Source organism: Acyrthosiphon pisum, chromosome A3 (genome assembly GCF_005508785.2).
Source record: "Acyrthosiphon pisum isolate AL4f chromosome A3, pea_aphid_22Mar2018_4r6ur, whole genome shotgun sequence".
NCBI lineage: Eukaryota > Metazoa > Arthropoda > Insecta > Hemiptera > Aphididae > Acyrthosiphon > Acyrthosiphon pisum.
Genome location: NC_042496.1, coordinates 37,970,485 through 37,988,049, shown reverse-complemented (window position 1 = coordinate 37,988,049; position 17,565 = coordinate 37,970,485). Strand labels below are relative to the sequence as shown.

Genomic DNA, 17,565 nt, shown 5'->3' with positions numbered 1-17,565 from the left:
AACATATAATTTTATTAAACTTGAGTTAAATCGGTTCAACGAAAATTTCGTTATTTTAAAGTTCAATTTCAAATTATTTTTTACATTAAATAATCAATATTTTCGTGAATGTTAACAAACCGAGAGATGATTCAGTTAAAATTGCTCATAGGAAAATGATTAAACCTATATTTTAAGGCCCCTGCAAACCCTATTATTTTTTCACCAAAACGACCTTAGCGACTGACAAAAATTAAAGTACTTTTAGTGGTTCGATTTAAAAAATGTTTTAATTCGTCAACAAGTCTACTTTGCATCGGTCGGAGCATATTTTTTATTTTTTTTTTATTTTTTTTGAATATATTCAATACTAAAAATTTATAAATTTATAAAATGTAAAATATTTATTCTCGTCAAGAATTTTCTAAAATTGAAAAAGTACTCCGACCGATGCAAAGTAAACTTGTTTACCAATACAAACATCTTTACATTTTTTAAATCGAACCACTAGAAGTACCTTAATTTTTGTCAGTGCGACGGCTATTACACGTACATAAATTGGTTTTGAATATTTTGATATAGACATAACATGACTTGTGCATTTGCGTGCCTGTGACCACAAACCAGATAAGAAATAACAATATATTGTAAATTGATATGGGTCGCGGGTGATGGTAGGGGAGTATACACACACTAATGATCATTTACTACACACGCTAAAACGATCAGTAATCGCAGAAACGAAATAATTGCCTAAACAGAACTCCTTAAAAATGACACATTTGCAGGGGCCTTAAATAGCAAACAACTAAATTATAAATACAGGCATTAAGTATAGATACATTATAATGATATTTAAATACAAATATGCGCGATGCGTTTAACGATTTAGTCACGATCAAGCATTGAATTTAAACTGATGCTACGTGACGTACAGTGTATTAATTTTTTACATTTTTAAAATATCAACTCTGTATCATACAGACTGTATGACATACTTTAGATAATAATACATACCAGTCGGCAGTCATACAGGTATCTCAACTACACAATTCGTTAATATATTAACATCATATTATTGTAATAATACGTCGACAAGTCGCCAAGCTAAGAAGTCAACGATTCCTTATATACATTTATGTTTACGATTAACCAGTGTACGACCACCACCTTCGGAATTTTCTAACACTATCGCTTTGTTTTTTTCCTGTCTTTCTCAAGAGGAATACCTATTACTGTGCGGGTCGAGGCCGGGCTTGATCATGAACCCGATGACCAACCGGACCGAAGAAATCGACGAGTGCACGCTGATGCCGAACATGTGCAATCACGGATCGTGCGTGAACACCCCTGGAAGCTTCCACTGTTCGTGCGACGGTGGATACGTGTACGACGCCAACTCCCATCAATGCATCGGTGCGAGCGGCGTTATATTGAGCTAACGGCGAGGGTTTCCGCGAGACGCTTAACAGAACATTTTTAATTTTTTGTTTCAGACGACAACGAATGTCTGCGCATTCCGGCTCCATGCAGGGGCATCTCTCAGTGCGTCAACACTCCCGGTTCGTTCGAGTGTCAGTGTCCCGAAGGGTACAAGCTCGGGTCGACCGCCAGAGAGTGCGTGGGTAAGTCGTCGTCGTTGCGTCTGCCGACATGCAGTTAAAAAACGAAAATTGGTAATATTATAACGTTGACGGGTTTCTCAAACTGCAGACGTGGACGAGTGCTACGAGCGGGATGGAATATGTCGGGACGGCGAATGCGCAAATTTGGACGGGAGTTTTCAGTGCACCTGTCATAACGGATATACGCTCACGGCGGCTCGCGACACGTGCGTGGACGTGGACGAGTGCAGTCGTCATCAGAACGTGTGCAACAACGGCACTTGTCTTAATACTGTGGGATCGTTCAAGTGCAGCTGCTTCGACGGGTTCAAACTCAGTCATAACAACGATTGCATAGGTATAATATGCCTAGATTAATATTGTTTATAATATTATACTCAATGCTATAAAATAGATCAAATCTATATTGTATATGTATATAAAAGAGCTCGTCCTGACTGACTAACTCATTCATCATCGGCTGGAACTACCGATGCTATAAGTATGAAATTTGGTCAATAGTTTCGTTTTATATGATGTAAAGACCCACTCAGAAAAGATTTTTAAAAATTCAAATTTTAAAGGGGTTAAGAATTTTGTGATAAACGGTGGAAGTTTAAATTTTTTTTTTATTTACAAATGGTTGCCATTAGTCATTTCTCGGGCGGATTAGGTACAAGCACGCATCAAATCGTCGTGTTTTCATGGCTGTTAAAGAAACCATTTTTGATAAACCAAATGTATGTTTGTAGCCGTTATATACACAAAAACTACTAAATTTATTTTGACGAAAATCTCAAAAACTGTTTTTAGAAACTTCAGAAAAGTTTAGAGAGTAGTTTAGAGCATATACCAATATACCATCTGATCCACGACTTTCGATTGCCCATTTAGGTCGAATTATTTAACAAATAGCTAGGTTCACTGACACTGATTTGAGATACACTCAAACCGAGATACACAAAAAACTACACATGGGCAAAACAGCGGTAATTCAGCTAGTATTATATTATATAGGTAATATTATAATACATATATTATGTTTAATATTCAGCATAGAATTTATTATTGACTAGTAAGCCATTGCAATGCAAATGGTCATGAACCATATTTTTAGGTTCTTGTAATCTCACACGATATTGATCTATTTCCAAACGTTTTGACGTAAAAACAGAATTTCAAAATATTAATTTACTATATTATAGGTACCTATATCATGAAATTTTTCCATATTATGTGTTTATTATAATACCTGTTATATAAAATGGAAATCGTTCATGACAATATCGAAGACAAATGTAATAATATATTGAACAATTTTTTAATAAAAAAAAATAATTAGTAGTCAGTAGAATACATTATTCTATTTACACTGTGTTGATATTTGTGTATTATCGTGTAGATGTGGACGAGTGTAGAATGATGCCGTTCCTGTGCAGAAATGGTCGATGTAAGAATACTATGGGTGGGTTCAGCTGTGAATGCATTTCTGGATATATACTTTCGACCGACGGCCAACATTGCAGGGATATCGATGAATGTACTGAGGTAATTGTTTCACATAAATATTATTCTATTTAAGTGATATGAGTTTATTTGTTTGTATAGTACTAATATAGTGTGTTATTACTTAATATAGTGACTTTAAGGTTTACCCGTGTGATAATATGTTCATCAATAGTACCTATATTTACAACACTATAACCTGCAGTAGAGCTATTTTATTCGGTTCTTCGATATACCACACCATATTTACGATTTTAATTATATATAGTATAATAAGTATAATATTAGTACCTATACCTATACTTATAGTATAATGACATATAATGTTAATTATATATAGGTAGGTACTATATATTTTCATACATTGAATTATAATAGTAGGTAGTGTGCAGATACTGTACCTATTAGTCTATTATACTGCCCACATAATATTCTAATGCAATGCAAAAAAATAATTATGGTGTGAGACTTAAAAACTTTATACATAAATAATTTTTTATATCACAAATCTTCATAATATTATGATCTGTATGACATATATTTCTTATCTGTGTCAAATTATTTCAGATACCGGATACTTGTCCCCAGCCGGGGAGATGTCAAAATCTGATGGGATCGTTTTTGTGCACCTGTCCACCCGGATACCGACTGTCGGCCGCCAAAAACTCGTGTCTCGGTTAGCACAAAATATATAACTATATCTACGTTTTTCATTTCAACATTTATTAACATCTACTTATATAAATTTTTTTTTTATTCAAGACATCAATGAATGTCAAGAAATGCCTGGTATATGTGATGGAGGTACTTGTATGAACACAGACGGCGGCGTTATATGCGATTGTCCCGAGGGTTTCGTGCTCAGCTCTAATGGCATGAAATGTATAGACACCAGACAAGACCACTGTTTCGATAAATATTTGTCTGGTTAGTATAATATGTATTAACATCGGTGTAACGGCTTGAAATTAATCTATTACATTCAGAAGGGGGTTGATCAAAAAGCACCCTCTGCAGTAATGTGTATCCCATACATTTTAAATATTTCGCTTTGACGAAGAAGTTTGTATAATGTTGAAATCATAACGAATATTATTGTAAAGCATTTTTCCGAAAACTATCGGAAATGTATTTTCGTCTGCTTACGTTCCTGGATTTCGGTTTGAATGAATCATCGGTTATTTAACAATAATATATATAATATTATACTGTATCGCGTTCCACAGGTAACTGTTTGGCTCCCAGAAAACAGAGGATCACGGAGAAAGAGTGCTGTTGTTCGGCGGGAGGCGGTTGGGGTAGGCTCTGCACGGCGTGCCCGAAACCCGGAAGCGGTAAAGATAGATTTTCTTATTTAAACATAATGTCATATATTATTATTATTATTATTATTATTATCATTATTGTTTATGTTTAAATGTATAATCGGATGTATATAGATGCGTTCGCGAAATTGTGTCCGGAGGGCGTTGGTCGCGGGGACAAGGGCGAAGACCTGAACGAATGTGATTTCATGACGAACCCGTGCGACGGAGGTGAATGCATAAACACGGATGGATCTTACAGGTGCGAGTGCCCAACCGGATACGTTTTGGATTCGACTGGAAAAAAATGCATGGACGAAAACGAGTGCAAGATAAACGTAAACATTTGTGGTAACGGGACGTGTACGAACCTGCAGGGTGGATTCGAATGCATCTGTGCCGACGGATTTGCGCCGGGACCGACCCAGGTAATGACCAAACGGTTTTTTTACAATCCTTTTTTACTCATCGATTCGAGCTAGCGAAGTTAAACTCTCGTTTTTTTTCTCTTCCGCAAAGGTCTGCGAAGACGTCAACGAGTGTATGGAAATGTCCAATCAGTGCGCCTTCCGTTGTCACAACGTTCCCGGATCGTTTAGGTGCATATGCCCATACGGATACGCCCTAGCGCCGGACGGTAGACACTGCCAAGGTATATCATAAAAATAAGACCTATATGTCTACATATATATATATATATATATCTAAATGTATAAAGACTTTGTTCTGAGAGTTGTATCTATATTAATGTGTATGACGTTTTTTAATTTTCTTTTTAATAATTATTTTACTATGCTAGTATGCTACTGATTTGAAAATTAGAATTAGAATTTATTCAAAAATTCAAAAATACTACCGCGATAATATTATATTTTAAAACAACTCACAATTATTAAATATATAGACGTTGACGAGTGCTTGACGCCGGCGAACAATTGCAAATTCGCGTGCAAGAACCTGATCGGGTCTTTTGCGTGCATCTGTCCCGAGGGTTACGCTCAAGTCGGCTCGGACGAATGCAGGGATATCAATGAGTGTGCTGAAAACGCGAACGTGTGCCAAAACGGATATTGCGTCAACCAACCGGGCTCGTACAAATGCGATTGCTACGATGGGTTCAAGACAAGTTACGATGGAAAGCAGTGCATAGGTAAGTTTACTTACAATAATATGTGCATACAATTTCTAGTGTGTACTTACTTATATAATATTATACAGGGCGATTCACTTGTGATAGTAAATGTTCGCCACAATTTTACCCTTTCACTTTTATTTAGATTCTGATTTTTCAAATTCAATACAATATATGATTACACTATTTTAAGCACCTTATTAAATAATTCGTTTTCAATGTCATTTAAAGAGTGTCGAGTGTCTAATCTTATACAAACCTGTTTTCCAAATAAAAAGCTTCTATTTTTATACGATTTTTTTTTTTATGTAGCTATAATTGTCATAGTCTATAGTCTATGGATCTATTGAACACAATACCATATCTAAAAAGTATATATACAATAATATGGTAAATCCTATAGAAAAAAAAATAGTAATTTATATAGTAATTTTATACCATAAATATTATATTAAAACATATTATTATACTCGTAGGTTGTAAAATTAAAAACAAATCTGAATTTTAATAAACGCGTTCAATTAAAGGACGAAATCATTAAATCGGGATAAAAGCTGCGATAATTGGTGAATCATCCTGTATAAAAATAATTTTAATAATAACATTGTCCTTTACCCGTGATACGATTACAATGTGTGTTGGGCTGATTAATAACGTTTCGATTCCGTGTATAAGATTCTAGAGTCGGATTTTGCTACAGACATTTGCTGAACAACAGGTGTATCAATCACGTGGGTGGCGGAAACGTCACTGGCGCCGTGGCCTACAGATCCGTGACGAAAGCTGACTGCTGTTGTTCGATGGCCGCCGCCTGGGGACCTCAGTGTCAACCATGTCCGTCTCCGTCTTCGGATTCGTTCAGACAACTGTGCTTGGAATCTGGTTACACGATCGACGGTCAAGGTGAGTTATTGTGGTGATGACATACAACATAATATTATAACTGCGGGTGTCTGTGTATCAAAATTGTTGGCAAATGACAATATTAAAAGTACGTTAAAATCTTAATAATTACTTTGTATTTTAGTCGAGTTATAATAAGATAATAATAATAATAATAGGCAAAACGTTTCTTTTTTCATTAAAAATCAAGTATAAATACCTACAAATATATATTATATGTTTCTGATATTAAAATATTTTTATTGCCGTTTATAAAACGTCAAATTTGAAATTTCATTTTAGTGAAGACGACGAAAGTATATGGCAATTGTATCTGATTTCCTCGTAAGTCGTAATTTACTCTTCTTCTATAGTGTCAACTTAACGAGTTTTAAGCAATTTAATGAACTTGCTGCATAATAATATTATGTATGTCTATAGGTATATTATTACTTTCAGTGTGCTCTATATAAATCTGATTTATATTTTACAGACATTAACGAATGCGAGACTTTACCAGACTTGTGCACCAACGGTAGGTGTATAAACACGCTGGGATCGTACAGATGTAGTTGCAACAAGGCGTTCAAAGTCGATCACACCGGAACGCATTGCAACGGTAAGAAAATCCGTTGTTGTCTTGTAACTAGCAGGTACAGGTCAAAAATTAATTTTTTTGTTCAAGTCCGGTTTGGACTGGAACTATGACCTGCAACATGTAAATCGTAACGTTTATAATCTTGCACGTATTATGCTTTATGTCCGTGTATTATTATGATGTGTCGCAGATGTAAACGAATGCCTCCTCAACCCGTCGCCGTGCGAAATGTCGTGTCAGAATTTGGAAGGCGGTTACGCGTGCGGCTGCCCCGCCGGATACCTGTTGAATCCCGACAACACCACTTGCCGGGACCTGGACGAGTGCACTACTGGCCAACACATTTGCCAACAATTGTGCATCAACACTCACGGGTCGTACAAGTGTGGGTGCCAACCGGGTTACCGACAGATCGGAGATCACTGTGCAGGTACTACATACTTATTATACAACCAGTGGCTATTTTTGTTTGCACTACGACACACTTTGTGTAGGTGCTACGAAATCTCAAAAGTGCACTATAAAAAAATAAAAAAGTACACCGCTGCCACCTAAGATTTTGTATAGATTATAGATCATGGTGTAGGCAATAGATATTGCAACTTTTTATTGATATCAGATAAATCAAATTTGATTAAATATCTACGAACGAATTGTAAAAATCACTGCTTTCCTATTTAATTTTATATTGCAATTTTTTGCAATTTTCAACGATTTTGGAATTTTTGTATACTTCACGTGATAAAATAGGTATACAAACTATCATATCTTAGATAATTTTAGGTAATTTTAGTTTTTCCTAATAGTAGAGAAGCGTTCTATTATAGATAGGTACATACGATACAAATGTCTTGATATTATTAATATTATATCGATAATAACAATTTATTGGCCAATATATTCCAGGTCCTGAAGGAAAATAATCGAAGATAAATTTAAATATGTCTTAGAAAAAAATTAAGGATATATAAAACTATAAACTTACTCTGATATAATGGCGGGAAATAGAAATGTTCATTTGGTTTCCTATAACATCAAATCGTTTAATTATTTGAAATATTCACTGATAACAAGTGTAGACGTTGAACGTACTTTTTCATTATAATATAAGTACATATTTTTAGTAACAGACAATACAATTTTGAAGGACACAATTTAGAAATGTATATAATTATAAATTTGAATTCAGGAAAATAATGAATTTTAATTATTAAATATTTTTTGTATAATAATTTTACTAAGTTTTTTTTTCTTCGGGAAAAGAATATTACTATAAATAAAGGTATAAAATAACTATTTTAATACCTACGCATTTTTAAATGAAAATTTACAATATTATAAATAATTGTTAATTTATTTATTAGACTATTAATTCATTGCCGTATAATATTATTATTACCTATAACTTATAGGTACCGGGTTGGCAATTTGTATGATAATTTACTTATTGAACTTTATTGAAGAGCATCAGCATTAAATCAATTAATATCAACTTAATTAAATTCGTAAAATATAAATTATAAATTTTCATCTAAAATTATTGACGTGTAGGTAGCCTAAAAAATAATTTCCATTAATATTGGCCATTTAGCATTATCATAATTTCGAAATAATTATGTTTTAATACATCATGTCGTAAAATACAGTATTGTGTGCCGCCATCTAGCGACATTTCTTCGCCGAATATGTGTTAGTCTGTTTTTAGCTGTAATTGTCCGGTAGAAAGCGCTCGCTTTTACAATTTTCTTCAAAAATGATATTGTTTATTTATTTGGTATTATCAAATAGTCTTATTTAAAATTTAAATGTATTAGGTATTACTGGTATTACTGTGATACTATTCCCTTTACATTCGGAGGCGTCTCACATAATATCACGTCTATAACCCATCGTATTATGCCAGTTCACAGTTGGAACCATGGTTATGCCAGTGGCGTCATTTGGGATGGGGCAACTTGGGTATATGCCCCAGTCTAGTATTTATATCAACCTTAAGTCGGCTAATTTACCACACCCCCACCACCCTTAACCACTATGGCACTATGCTACGAGAATCTGAGTGAAAAAAATTTTGATTTGGAAAAGCCGTGAAAAGTTGACCTAGTCTAATAAAAACTGAAATGACGCCACTGGGTTATGCATGCTTGTTTTACATGACGTTGGCATCATAGCCAACTATATGTAAGTTTGCAGGAGCTGGTAATGGACCGATAGATGCGTATCGCGTAATACCTATTATATATTTTCAATAGGCGCGTATTATAATTTTTCTAAATATCTTTAGGCACGTCAAAAACTATATGTTATACCTACCTAGTACCTACTTATATTTTCATATATAATAATAACTATATTATTTTACGATTAACTTGATCGACGACTTTGTTCACGTGTAGACATCGACGAGTGTCGGCAAGAAACCAACTTATGCCCGTCGCCGGGCAATTGCGTCAACACGTTGGGAAGTTACAGGTGTCTGTGTCCAAAACACTACAAGCTTGATAGCACCGGTACTCGCTGCGTGGACCCAAAGCAATTACAATCAAGAAATCACCAGAACGAGTGCTTCGGGCTCGACTGCAACCAGAATGTTCCCGGTAACAACAACAACAACAACAACAACAACAACAACAACAATAACAACAACGGGTGTCACGATCATCAGGTACCATGGATTAATTTTTATTTTATTATATTAAATAATAGTATGTCACATCGATCATAATCCAGTAAGATTTCTCTATAATTTATTATTATAAACGGAAAGTTTAGTGGCTTAGACTGTGATTGTGAAATTCGATAATTTCGCAGACGGTTCTAATTTTAATAAGAACAAATTGCTGTTTCATCGCCATTTTCGATGATAAAAATATGTTATTCTACTACACAATTTTGTTCGTCTTCATAGAGTGCTCAAAACGGTCAAAACGGTACTTCCGGCGTGAACGGTAACAATAATTGCGGATGTCCAAAGGGTTTCCGGAAGTCGGGCTACCGTGGCGAGTGCGTGGACATCAACGAGTGTCTCGACTCACCTTGTGACTCCCACCTTAACTGCATCAACACGCCAGGCGGCTATCAGTGCGTGTGCGCCAATGGACAGATCTTTGACCCTCAGCGCGGTGCCTTACAGGGTTGTAACGGCCGACCGTCGTCAATGCAGGTACGATATAAGTCAGCAATACGTCTGCAATACGATTTTCATGTCCATATAGCTGTAAAGTATACAATTATTACGTCATTTAAGCGTTTCAGTAGTGGATAACGGATATAATTACACAGACAATATTCTAACAAACTTAATCAATATTCTAATGCCGCGCATTTTTTGCCAATTTCGACATAAATAATCGTCATAGGTACCTCCAGGTATATACGTAATAACTAAAGTGGGCTTTTTCTAGGTTAGTCATCCCGTCTCCGTAGGTTATCATTCTCATCTTAATTTTATAATATTTATTGTTTATTTTTTTTTGTATCCGATTTGTATACATTCGTACCCAGCTTTTAAAAAGAATACTGACCGACCCCCTTTCACTTTGGCGGAAACCAAATTTTAAATCCGGCTGGTGTAAATATTATCACAATGACGTTGCCCTGGCACCCGTAAAATCGATAACACATAGGTACCCATGGACATTAGAGATTGTTCTCTAAATGTTCATACACATTAACCTGGTCTAACATATCGTCTAATAATATATAATATAATATAATTATATTATATATATGTTTTTTTACGCGATCAAATATAGCTGTCAGCCCAGTAAGTCAACTCATAACTTTTTCCGTATATAGCACAATATGATTATTATCAATATTTAAATGTTTCACAGCATGGTGGTATCGGAGGCGGTGGCGGAGGCGGCGGCAGCGGCATAGGATGCTACGGGAGTCCTTGCGCGTTCGGCTGCACTCCACATGGACAGGGTGGTTTCTCCTGCGGATGTCCCACCGGTTACCAAAGGATTGGTCAGGTATATATATATACAATATTAGGTACACTATAATGCACAGAGAGTTCTTCGAGGTTATCGCGGAAAGGTTTTCCGTTTCGCGACGTTGTTTAATATTATATACTGCGTGGACAAACCATATCATTATTATCAACCTTTATTATTAATTATTAAAAACTAAAATGGTTTTTATAAAGTGTACCATGGGTATTTTTTACGCATAAAAAATATATCCGTGGCACAAAAAATGATAATATACGAGCACACTTAAATCGCCTGAACCAAATTATAGGCAATTCGAGTTTTTAATGTAACCTCGAGTGGACCGAGTACAATTACTATTATAATAGGTACACATAATATTTAACTAAAAAATATCGTAAATTATAAAATATATCCGATATCATCCGTTACCAAAAATTATAATTTTTTTTACCCCCCGCATTTGTTGTTGCAGGGTCATTGTCTGTCTACCATAAGTCCGCTGACTATTGGCTCCAACATAGGACCACCAGATCTGGGCGACATCCCTACTTTTCCTATAGAACCGGAGTTGTATCCCAAAAGCTCGGGTGGAAAAATAATATCGACCGAAGGCTGTTTCTCCTGCAAGGTATGCAAATAATTATACTGATTTATTATTACGAGTTATAACACATTTCGATTGAATATAAATATATAATATATTATATATACTGAAAAGTGCAGAGTGATAATTTAACTGACGTGCTAAACTACTGTCTCAGTCGATCTTTGTGATTTAATAAATATTTTTATGCTGCCGTTTTTAGTAAGTCAATAGTTTTTTCTATAAACTTCCGTTTTTCCAAAAACATCTTTTATAGGCCGTTCATTGTTTCTTTAAACCATAAACCATAACTCTAATTTTATATTCTCGAATACACTTTTCTATAAACGATATCCATAGAATATTATTTTTACACAAAATTTTTTAGAAAAATATTCAGCTTCAGGATTTAAATTTATTAAAATATTATGGTCTGCCATTACATAATAAAAATAAAAATTCTTAAATAAAATTAGATTTTTTTCAAAAATTGACTACCTATACCTACAAGTACCTAATACAAATACGTTGTTTATTTTTTTGAAAAATCACTTAACTTGACGACAAAAATTGGTGCAGCTGGTTATAATATGGAATAATCACTATCTATACCTATATAATATTTTTATATATGTACTCACTCAGTCACTCGTTAATGTGTCTATTATGTAATGGTGTATGCAGATAAATGGGGATGGTAGACTTCGTCATAGGAGGACGACAAACGTATCGACGGAAATCATTACGTCTGACAACAACGATGATCGCCTAATGGTAAGTATCCGTAACATTATTTTCATTAAGTTTTTAATAAAATAATTTTTACCTATAATCATTGAATAATCATCGTACGCGATTGTAAAACATACCGATAACGACGATGTATCGTTTGTTTTATAGAAGATACACAGGCACAGACACCACCGGGACGACGGAGTGCACAAGACAATCAGAATGAAAATGTCCGATGCTAAACGAAACATTCGTATTTTGAAACTGCTTCCAGCGGTAAAGGTGAGTGTCGAAATACTTTGCTTCTTAACATAATAATTATAATATTATTAATCATCAAATTATGGCTAGCCGTAATTATTATGACGCAAAATATAAGCTATAAAATACTTCTACGACGATTATACATAATAATATATAAACTTAAACTGCTGGGTTTAGAAACATAAACATGTTACTCAAAGGTCAATATATATATAATGTAGTTAGTAAACTGTAGGAAAACACTAAGAAGGAATATTTGGAAGTACGATCCCTAAGGAATTGAAAAGGGCTAAGGGGTGTCAAAATTAGTATTTTTGTCAACGGTTGGATATACAGAAGCAATAATTTATCATAAAGATGATTTTTTTTTAAATAAATGATTTATAGAGCACTTTACAGAAAAGGTTTTGAGAATTATTGTCTTGTATACACAACTTCTATCTCCAGAAAATTGATCGATAAAAAAAACCAGGGAATACACCTATTGACCTGTTTAATAATTCCATCAATAACTCCTACTCCAAGTAATTTGCTCACCCAAAATTCAAGAAAATGGGGAATTTTTCTCTCGTCGAACAAAGCGATGCAATGCAATCCTAGACAACGGCTGTATTACAATATAACATAAAATAGTCTCCCCGATCAGTGACAGTGAATCAGATGAGGATGCAATCTTAATTATTATCTAAATCAAAATATACAATACAACAATAACAAACGTAGTCGGTTAGGGGTTCGACTTTCCATTCAAAAGGTGTCGTTTAGAAAAGAAAAAAACCGTTCACATCGTACCTATCAGATGACGTCCGAGTCTGCGACGCTTGCAGATGATACATAATATTATACCATATAGATTATCATAAGGATTTTTTACATATCGATGTGTGCTCAGTGTGGGTGACAAGAGAGGCATCGCATTTGGTCTCGTAGTAATTAACACCTGTGACGTCATATTTCGTTGTAGATCACATGTGAAAACCAGATGATGAATTCACCAAACCTGTTCGGGAGACTTCAATTGGGTTTTTTTCATAAAAATATTTACATCGCACGTTTTCATTTTCAGGAAAATTACAGTTACTTCGTGGTGCCGACTAGTGACTCGACTAATAAGTTTCGGATAAAACGGAACTCGAAAGGCATTTGGGGATTGCACTTCCGGCGGAATCCCAGGAAACCAGGCAAATATCACTTGGCCATAGACGGTCAGCGTACCACGGTCGACGGCCAAACTGAACGCCAGAAACTTCCCATTTTGCACGTCAAACTGATCGTGTCCGGAAACTAAGTCCTGCGAATGTTTTTATTCACTTGTTTCAAATCGAAATATGTATACAAACCGACAAGATAATAACCAGTTAAAAAATTAATTAAATTCATAACTTGCAGCGCTATCATTATTTATTCACAATATTATTTTACCTACTTATAGTATTTATAACACTTAACTATAGATTCCGATCGATATAGATTTATTCGCTCAACGTTAAGTCATAAACGATATCAGTATATTTTATATTATATAGCTAGTATTTTTTGAAACCAAAAGTAACTAGCTATGATACACAGTTCGTATCTATCTCTATTTTCTATATTATTACGATAACGAATTTAAAAAAAAAAACGATTGAGAGCGTTATTGATGTGTGTATTTTACTGAGTTATTATCTGGTTAGATTTAAATGAGGGGTATTACCATGGATAAGCTTATCAAAATATCTCTCACAAGCTTTAATATAGGTGTCTCTGTAGCTTAAATATAGAGTATATACATATATATATATATATTATATTATATCGGTTAGGCACTTAAAATGGCTAAAATTTGTCGATTACCTAGAATAATTTTAAATTTCTGAATTTTATTAAAATATATAACGATACATCGTAATTATTCATAGTCATATAATTATATTATAAAATATGCGTAATGTATATATAATTTGTATATCATCGTAACAATTTCGTTCATTTCGTGTTCAATCGTTGTGTTACTTCCATTGTATGTGTTATTATAATTTATTATTAAATTCTATTATAATATTATTTTATAGGTATATAAATGTCTTCGTTAACACTAAACATATAATAGTAATTGTAATATTTTATAAGTTGTCTTACCCACATTACATTTATCGTTTATAACATATTTTAGGTACCTATAGTGCATAATATTATTATTTAAGGACATTTTATCATAGAAATAGTTTAATTTTATGTAAACTAGTCGTAATCAATATAAAATATGTACGATAATTATTGTAGCGTAATAAAAATATTTATATCATTTATGTGTAGTTATAGATGAAAACGTATTAAAACCAACCTTAAATTACCATATGTATAGTACATTTCCATGTTTAATTATTAATATTATGTACGTTGAGATACGTTATTAATACCTATGTCAGCTGCTTATTGACATAACACACTTTTACAGTTTTACATAATTTTAGATTACAGTGCGATAATAATATTCTATTGTTTTACTGAAAACTCTTGTATTTTTTTTAACGATAATAGGTACTTGCGAAAGTTCCAAGACATAATACCATTATTGTTCTATGATAATACATTACTAGTCCGTACTCGCCTGTCCTCTGCAATACACACGTTATTGCACCTTAAATTATAAATATATTTTAATAATTATTATTATTATATCTTCGTTTAAACAAACGTGAACCTAACCGTACGTTTTATACTATACCTATACCTTGGTATAATATAATGTCACTATGTGTATTATAGTCTTTCCGAGTGCGCTGCACTTAACTCTAAACTTTAATCGTAAAAAAATAACGATGATTTACCAGGTTATTAATATTTCGCGATAGTATAATATTACTTCGCTACGATATTTGTTTAAAAGCTTTTGACCATAAATCATGAAGAAAAAGGTTGACACCAAACAAGTGGTTATCAATTTAAAAATGATAAATTATCATTTTCGTGAAACAATATTATTATAATAATACACAGTGTACAATTAATATAGCAATGTATTATAATAAGTATATAAACATCAAACCAATTTTCTGAATAGTGGAAAAATTTCGTGTTCATTTAAAAATATCGAATTACTAATGGGTACGGACAAAATGTATGGCAAAGAAGTTTACTCGACGGTATCATTATGGTATTATGTGTGTGTGGACGACGGCTCAAAAGAAAAAGCTGGTAATAACTCTATGCGAGTACTGATATTCATGACTAATATAATATATATAATTTGGTTCTAACTTTGTGAGACAATTTGAACAATGTTATAATGTGTAATATCTTACAAAATCATAGAAAATAATTGTTATTTATGTATAATGCGTATAATATTGTAAATTGTAATGGTATTATATTCGTAGAATATGGCTGAACAAAAACATCGTGTGTATTCTAAAACTCAGGTACGTGTTCTAAAACAGAATTTTTCTAAAACAGCAAACCTTAACTAGCTTAAAACTTTCACAAAACAAAGGAAACTGCAGGTAACACACGAATCGATAAGTAGAAATGGAGCAAATGTCTATACGGAAATTACAAGGAGCAAAATAATGTTCTACCAACGTACAAAAAAAAGGTGCGTTACCACAGTACCGCTAAAGTAAATAAAAAATAAAAAAATATCCTTAAAATTGCTATTGTAAAATATATCTATGTGCTGGCGACACCGGTCTTAGGCTTTTATACTATACATTTTAATTAATTTTGAATTTTTTGTTGATAGGATTTCCGATCGAATTTCAAAACTAAGCTAGATAGTTTACGGCGTCGTTGAGTGACATTTTTGTATCTAGTAAAGTCCACCGTCCGGGCATCATCCTCCCCGTGCAGGATGATATTTCGGCGGCTGAGAATTTTTCCACCCTGCCAGGTAAACACGGCAGCGGCGGCATCGTCGTCGGTTACACGCATGATAATGATAATAATAATAGAATACGATCACACGGGCGTTATTAAATGATAATTAATAACGATCGGGAGTTTCGGGGTGGATTACTTATTTCCCGCGCCCGTTCGTTATACTATTATACCGGCTACCGGCTATAATACCTTTACCGTACGGACCTATTATACGTATAATGACAATAATATTATTATAACGTTGATTTTTATACCGGACGAGACAATATATACTGCTGCAGCGGCGCGTCCAAATGTTGTAAGCAATATCGTGTGCACCGTTCTGGGGACATGAATGCCTTCGGTGTAACCGTCCTGACCGTACGACGTATTATTATTATCATCATCATCATCACCATATCGTCCCCGCGACTTTTGTGATTAACGACGACCGTGTACATAATATTATATACCAGGTACCGGACCGATAGCGACCGGCCCGACGGTGTGTGTGCGTTTATATATAATGTGTCCGGGTGACAAATAGCCGTCGCCCGCTGCAGTGGAAATAATATAAAACGGTCATTGACAACGGTAAGATTAATGATGACGAAAATCCGACGCCGCCGTCCATTATTATATCGTATATTATAATATAGCTTATAAGACGTATATACGCGCGTGTGCAGCGTTATATAGGTAATATTATATTGTCGTAAGACACGATACGTAGGTCGTATTAATATGTGGTACACGCAGATATAATAATATATTATTGTATTATGCTTATGGCTGCTGCGATTTGTCGTTTATTATAATATAATATTATTACAATACCACCTACCATAGGTATATTATGATGCATACGTGTGTCGTCGTATCTACAATAATGTGATATTATCATGCGATAATAATAAGTAATACCTAACTGTTCATAGCGTATTTTCACACGGTTCCTAAAAACGCGTATTCTAATATATTATCTAAAACTGCACGTTTTTGCACGCATTTTTTAAACTTTAAATCTGATTATGAATCGAATTTGCTATAGGTAATAGTGTAGGTACATAATTATTATGAGGGTAGAGGACAGGTCTTGTATGAGTTGCATTGCATCATTATTGGCAACAAAAAAAACGACACGAGATGTATAATCTTGCACAGCACGAGTGGTTGTAACATACTGTGCACTTAAAAGCG

At 33.9% G+C, this 17,565-nt stretch overlaps 1 protein-coding gene across 2 annotated transcripts in view; it reads left to right on the top strand.

The window, feature by feature from the left end:
- Positions 1-15,021, top strand: part of LOC100165514 (fibrillin-1) — a 42,990-nt gene extending 27,969 nt beyond the window's left edge. The window contains exons 34-53 of one of the 2 annotated variants that reach the window (XM_001945936.5): positions 1,201-1,395; positions 1,476-1,604; positions 1,693-1,941; positions 2,986-3,131; positions 3,657-3,765; positions 3,852-4,016; positions 4,316-4,423; positions 4,529-4,821; positions 4,913-5,045; positions 5,298-5,543; positions 6,201-6,428; positions 6,901-7,026; positions 7,196-7,435; positions 9,402-9,670; positions 9,914-10,168; positions 10,842-10,982; positions 11,419-11,574; positions 12,214-12,303; positions 12,430-12,543; positions 13,592-15,021. In XM_001945936.5, the coding sequence (XP_001945971.2) occupies positions 1,201-1,395; positions 1,476-1,604; positions 1,693-1,941; positions 2,986-3,131; positions 3,657-3,765; positions 3,852-4,016; positions 4,316-4,423; positions 4,529-4,821; positions 4,913-5,045; positions 5,298-5,543; positions 6,201-6,428; positions 6,901-7,026; positions 7,196-7,435; positions 9,402-9,670; positions 9,914-10,168; positions 10,842-10,982; positions 11,419-11,574; positions 12,214-12,303; positions 12,430-12,543; positions 13,592-13,813 (3,614 nt within the window). In that variant the 3' untranslated portion in view covers positions 13,814-15,021. The remainder of the gene's footprint in view (positions 1-1,200; positions 1,396-1,475; positions 1,605-1,692; positions 1,942-2,985; positions 3,132-3,656; positions 3,766-3,851; positions 4,017-4,315; positions 4,424-4,528; positions 4,822-4,912; positions 5,046-5,297; positions 5,544-6,200; positions 6,429-6,900; positions 7,027-7,195; positions 7,436-9,401; positions 9,671-9,913; positions 10,169-10,841; positions 10,983-11,418; positions 11,575-12,213; positions 12,304-12,429; positions 12,544-13,591) is intronic. The other variant, XM_016805665.2, reaches the window with a different exon arrangement.
- Positions 15,022-17,565: the final 2,544 nt, after the last annotated feature.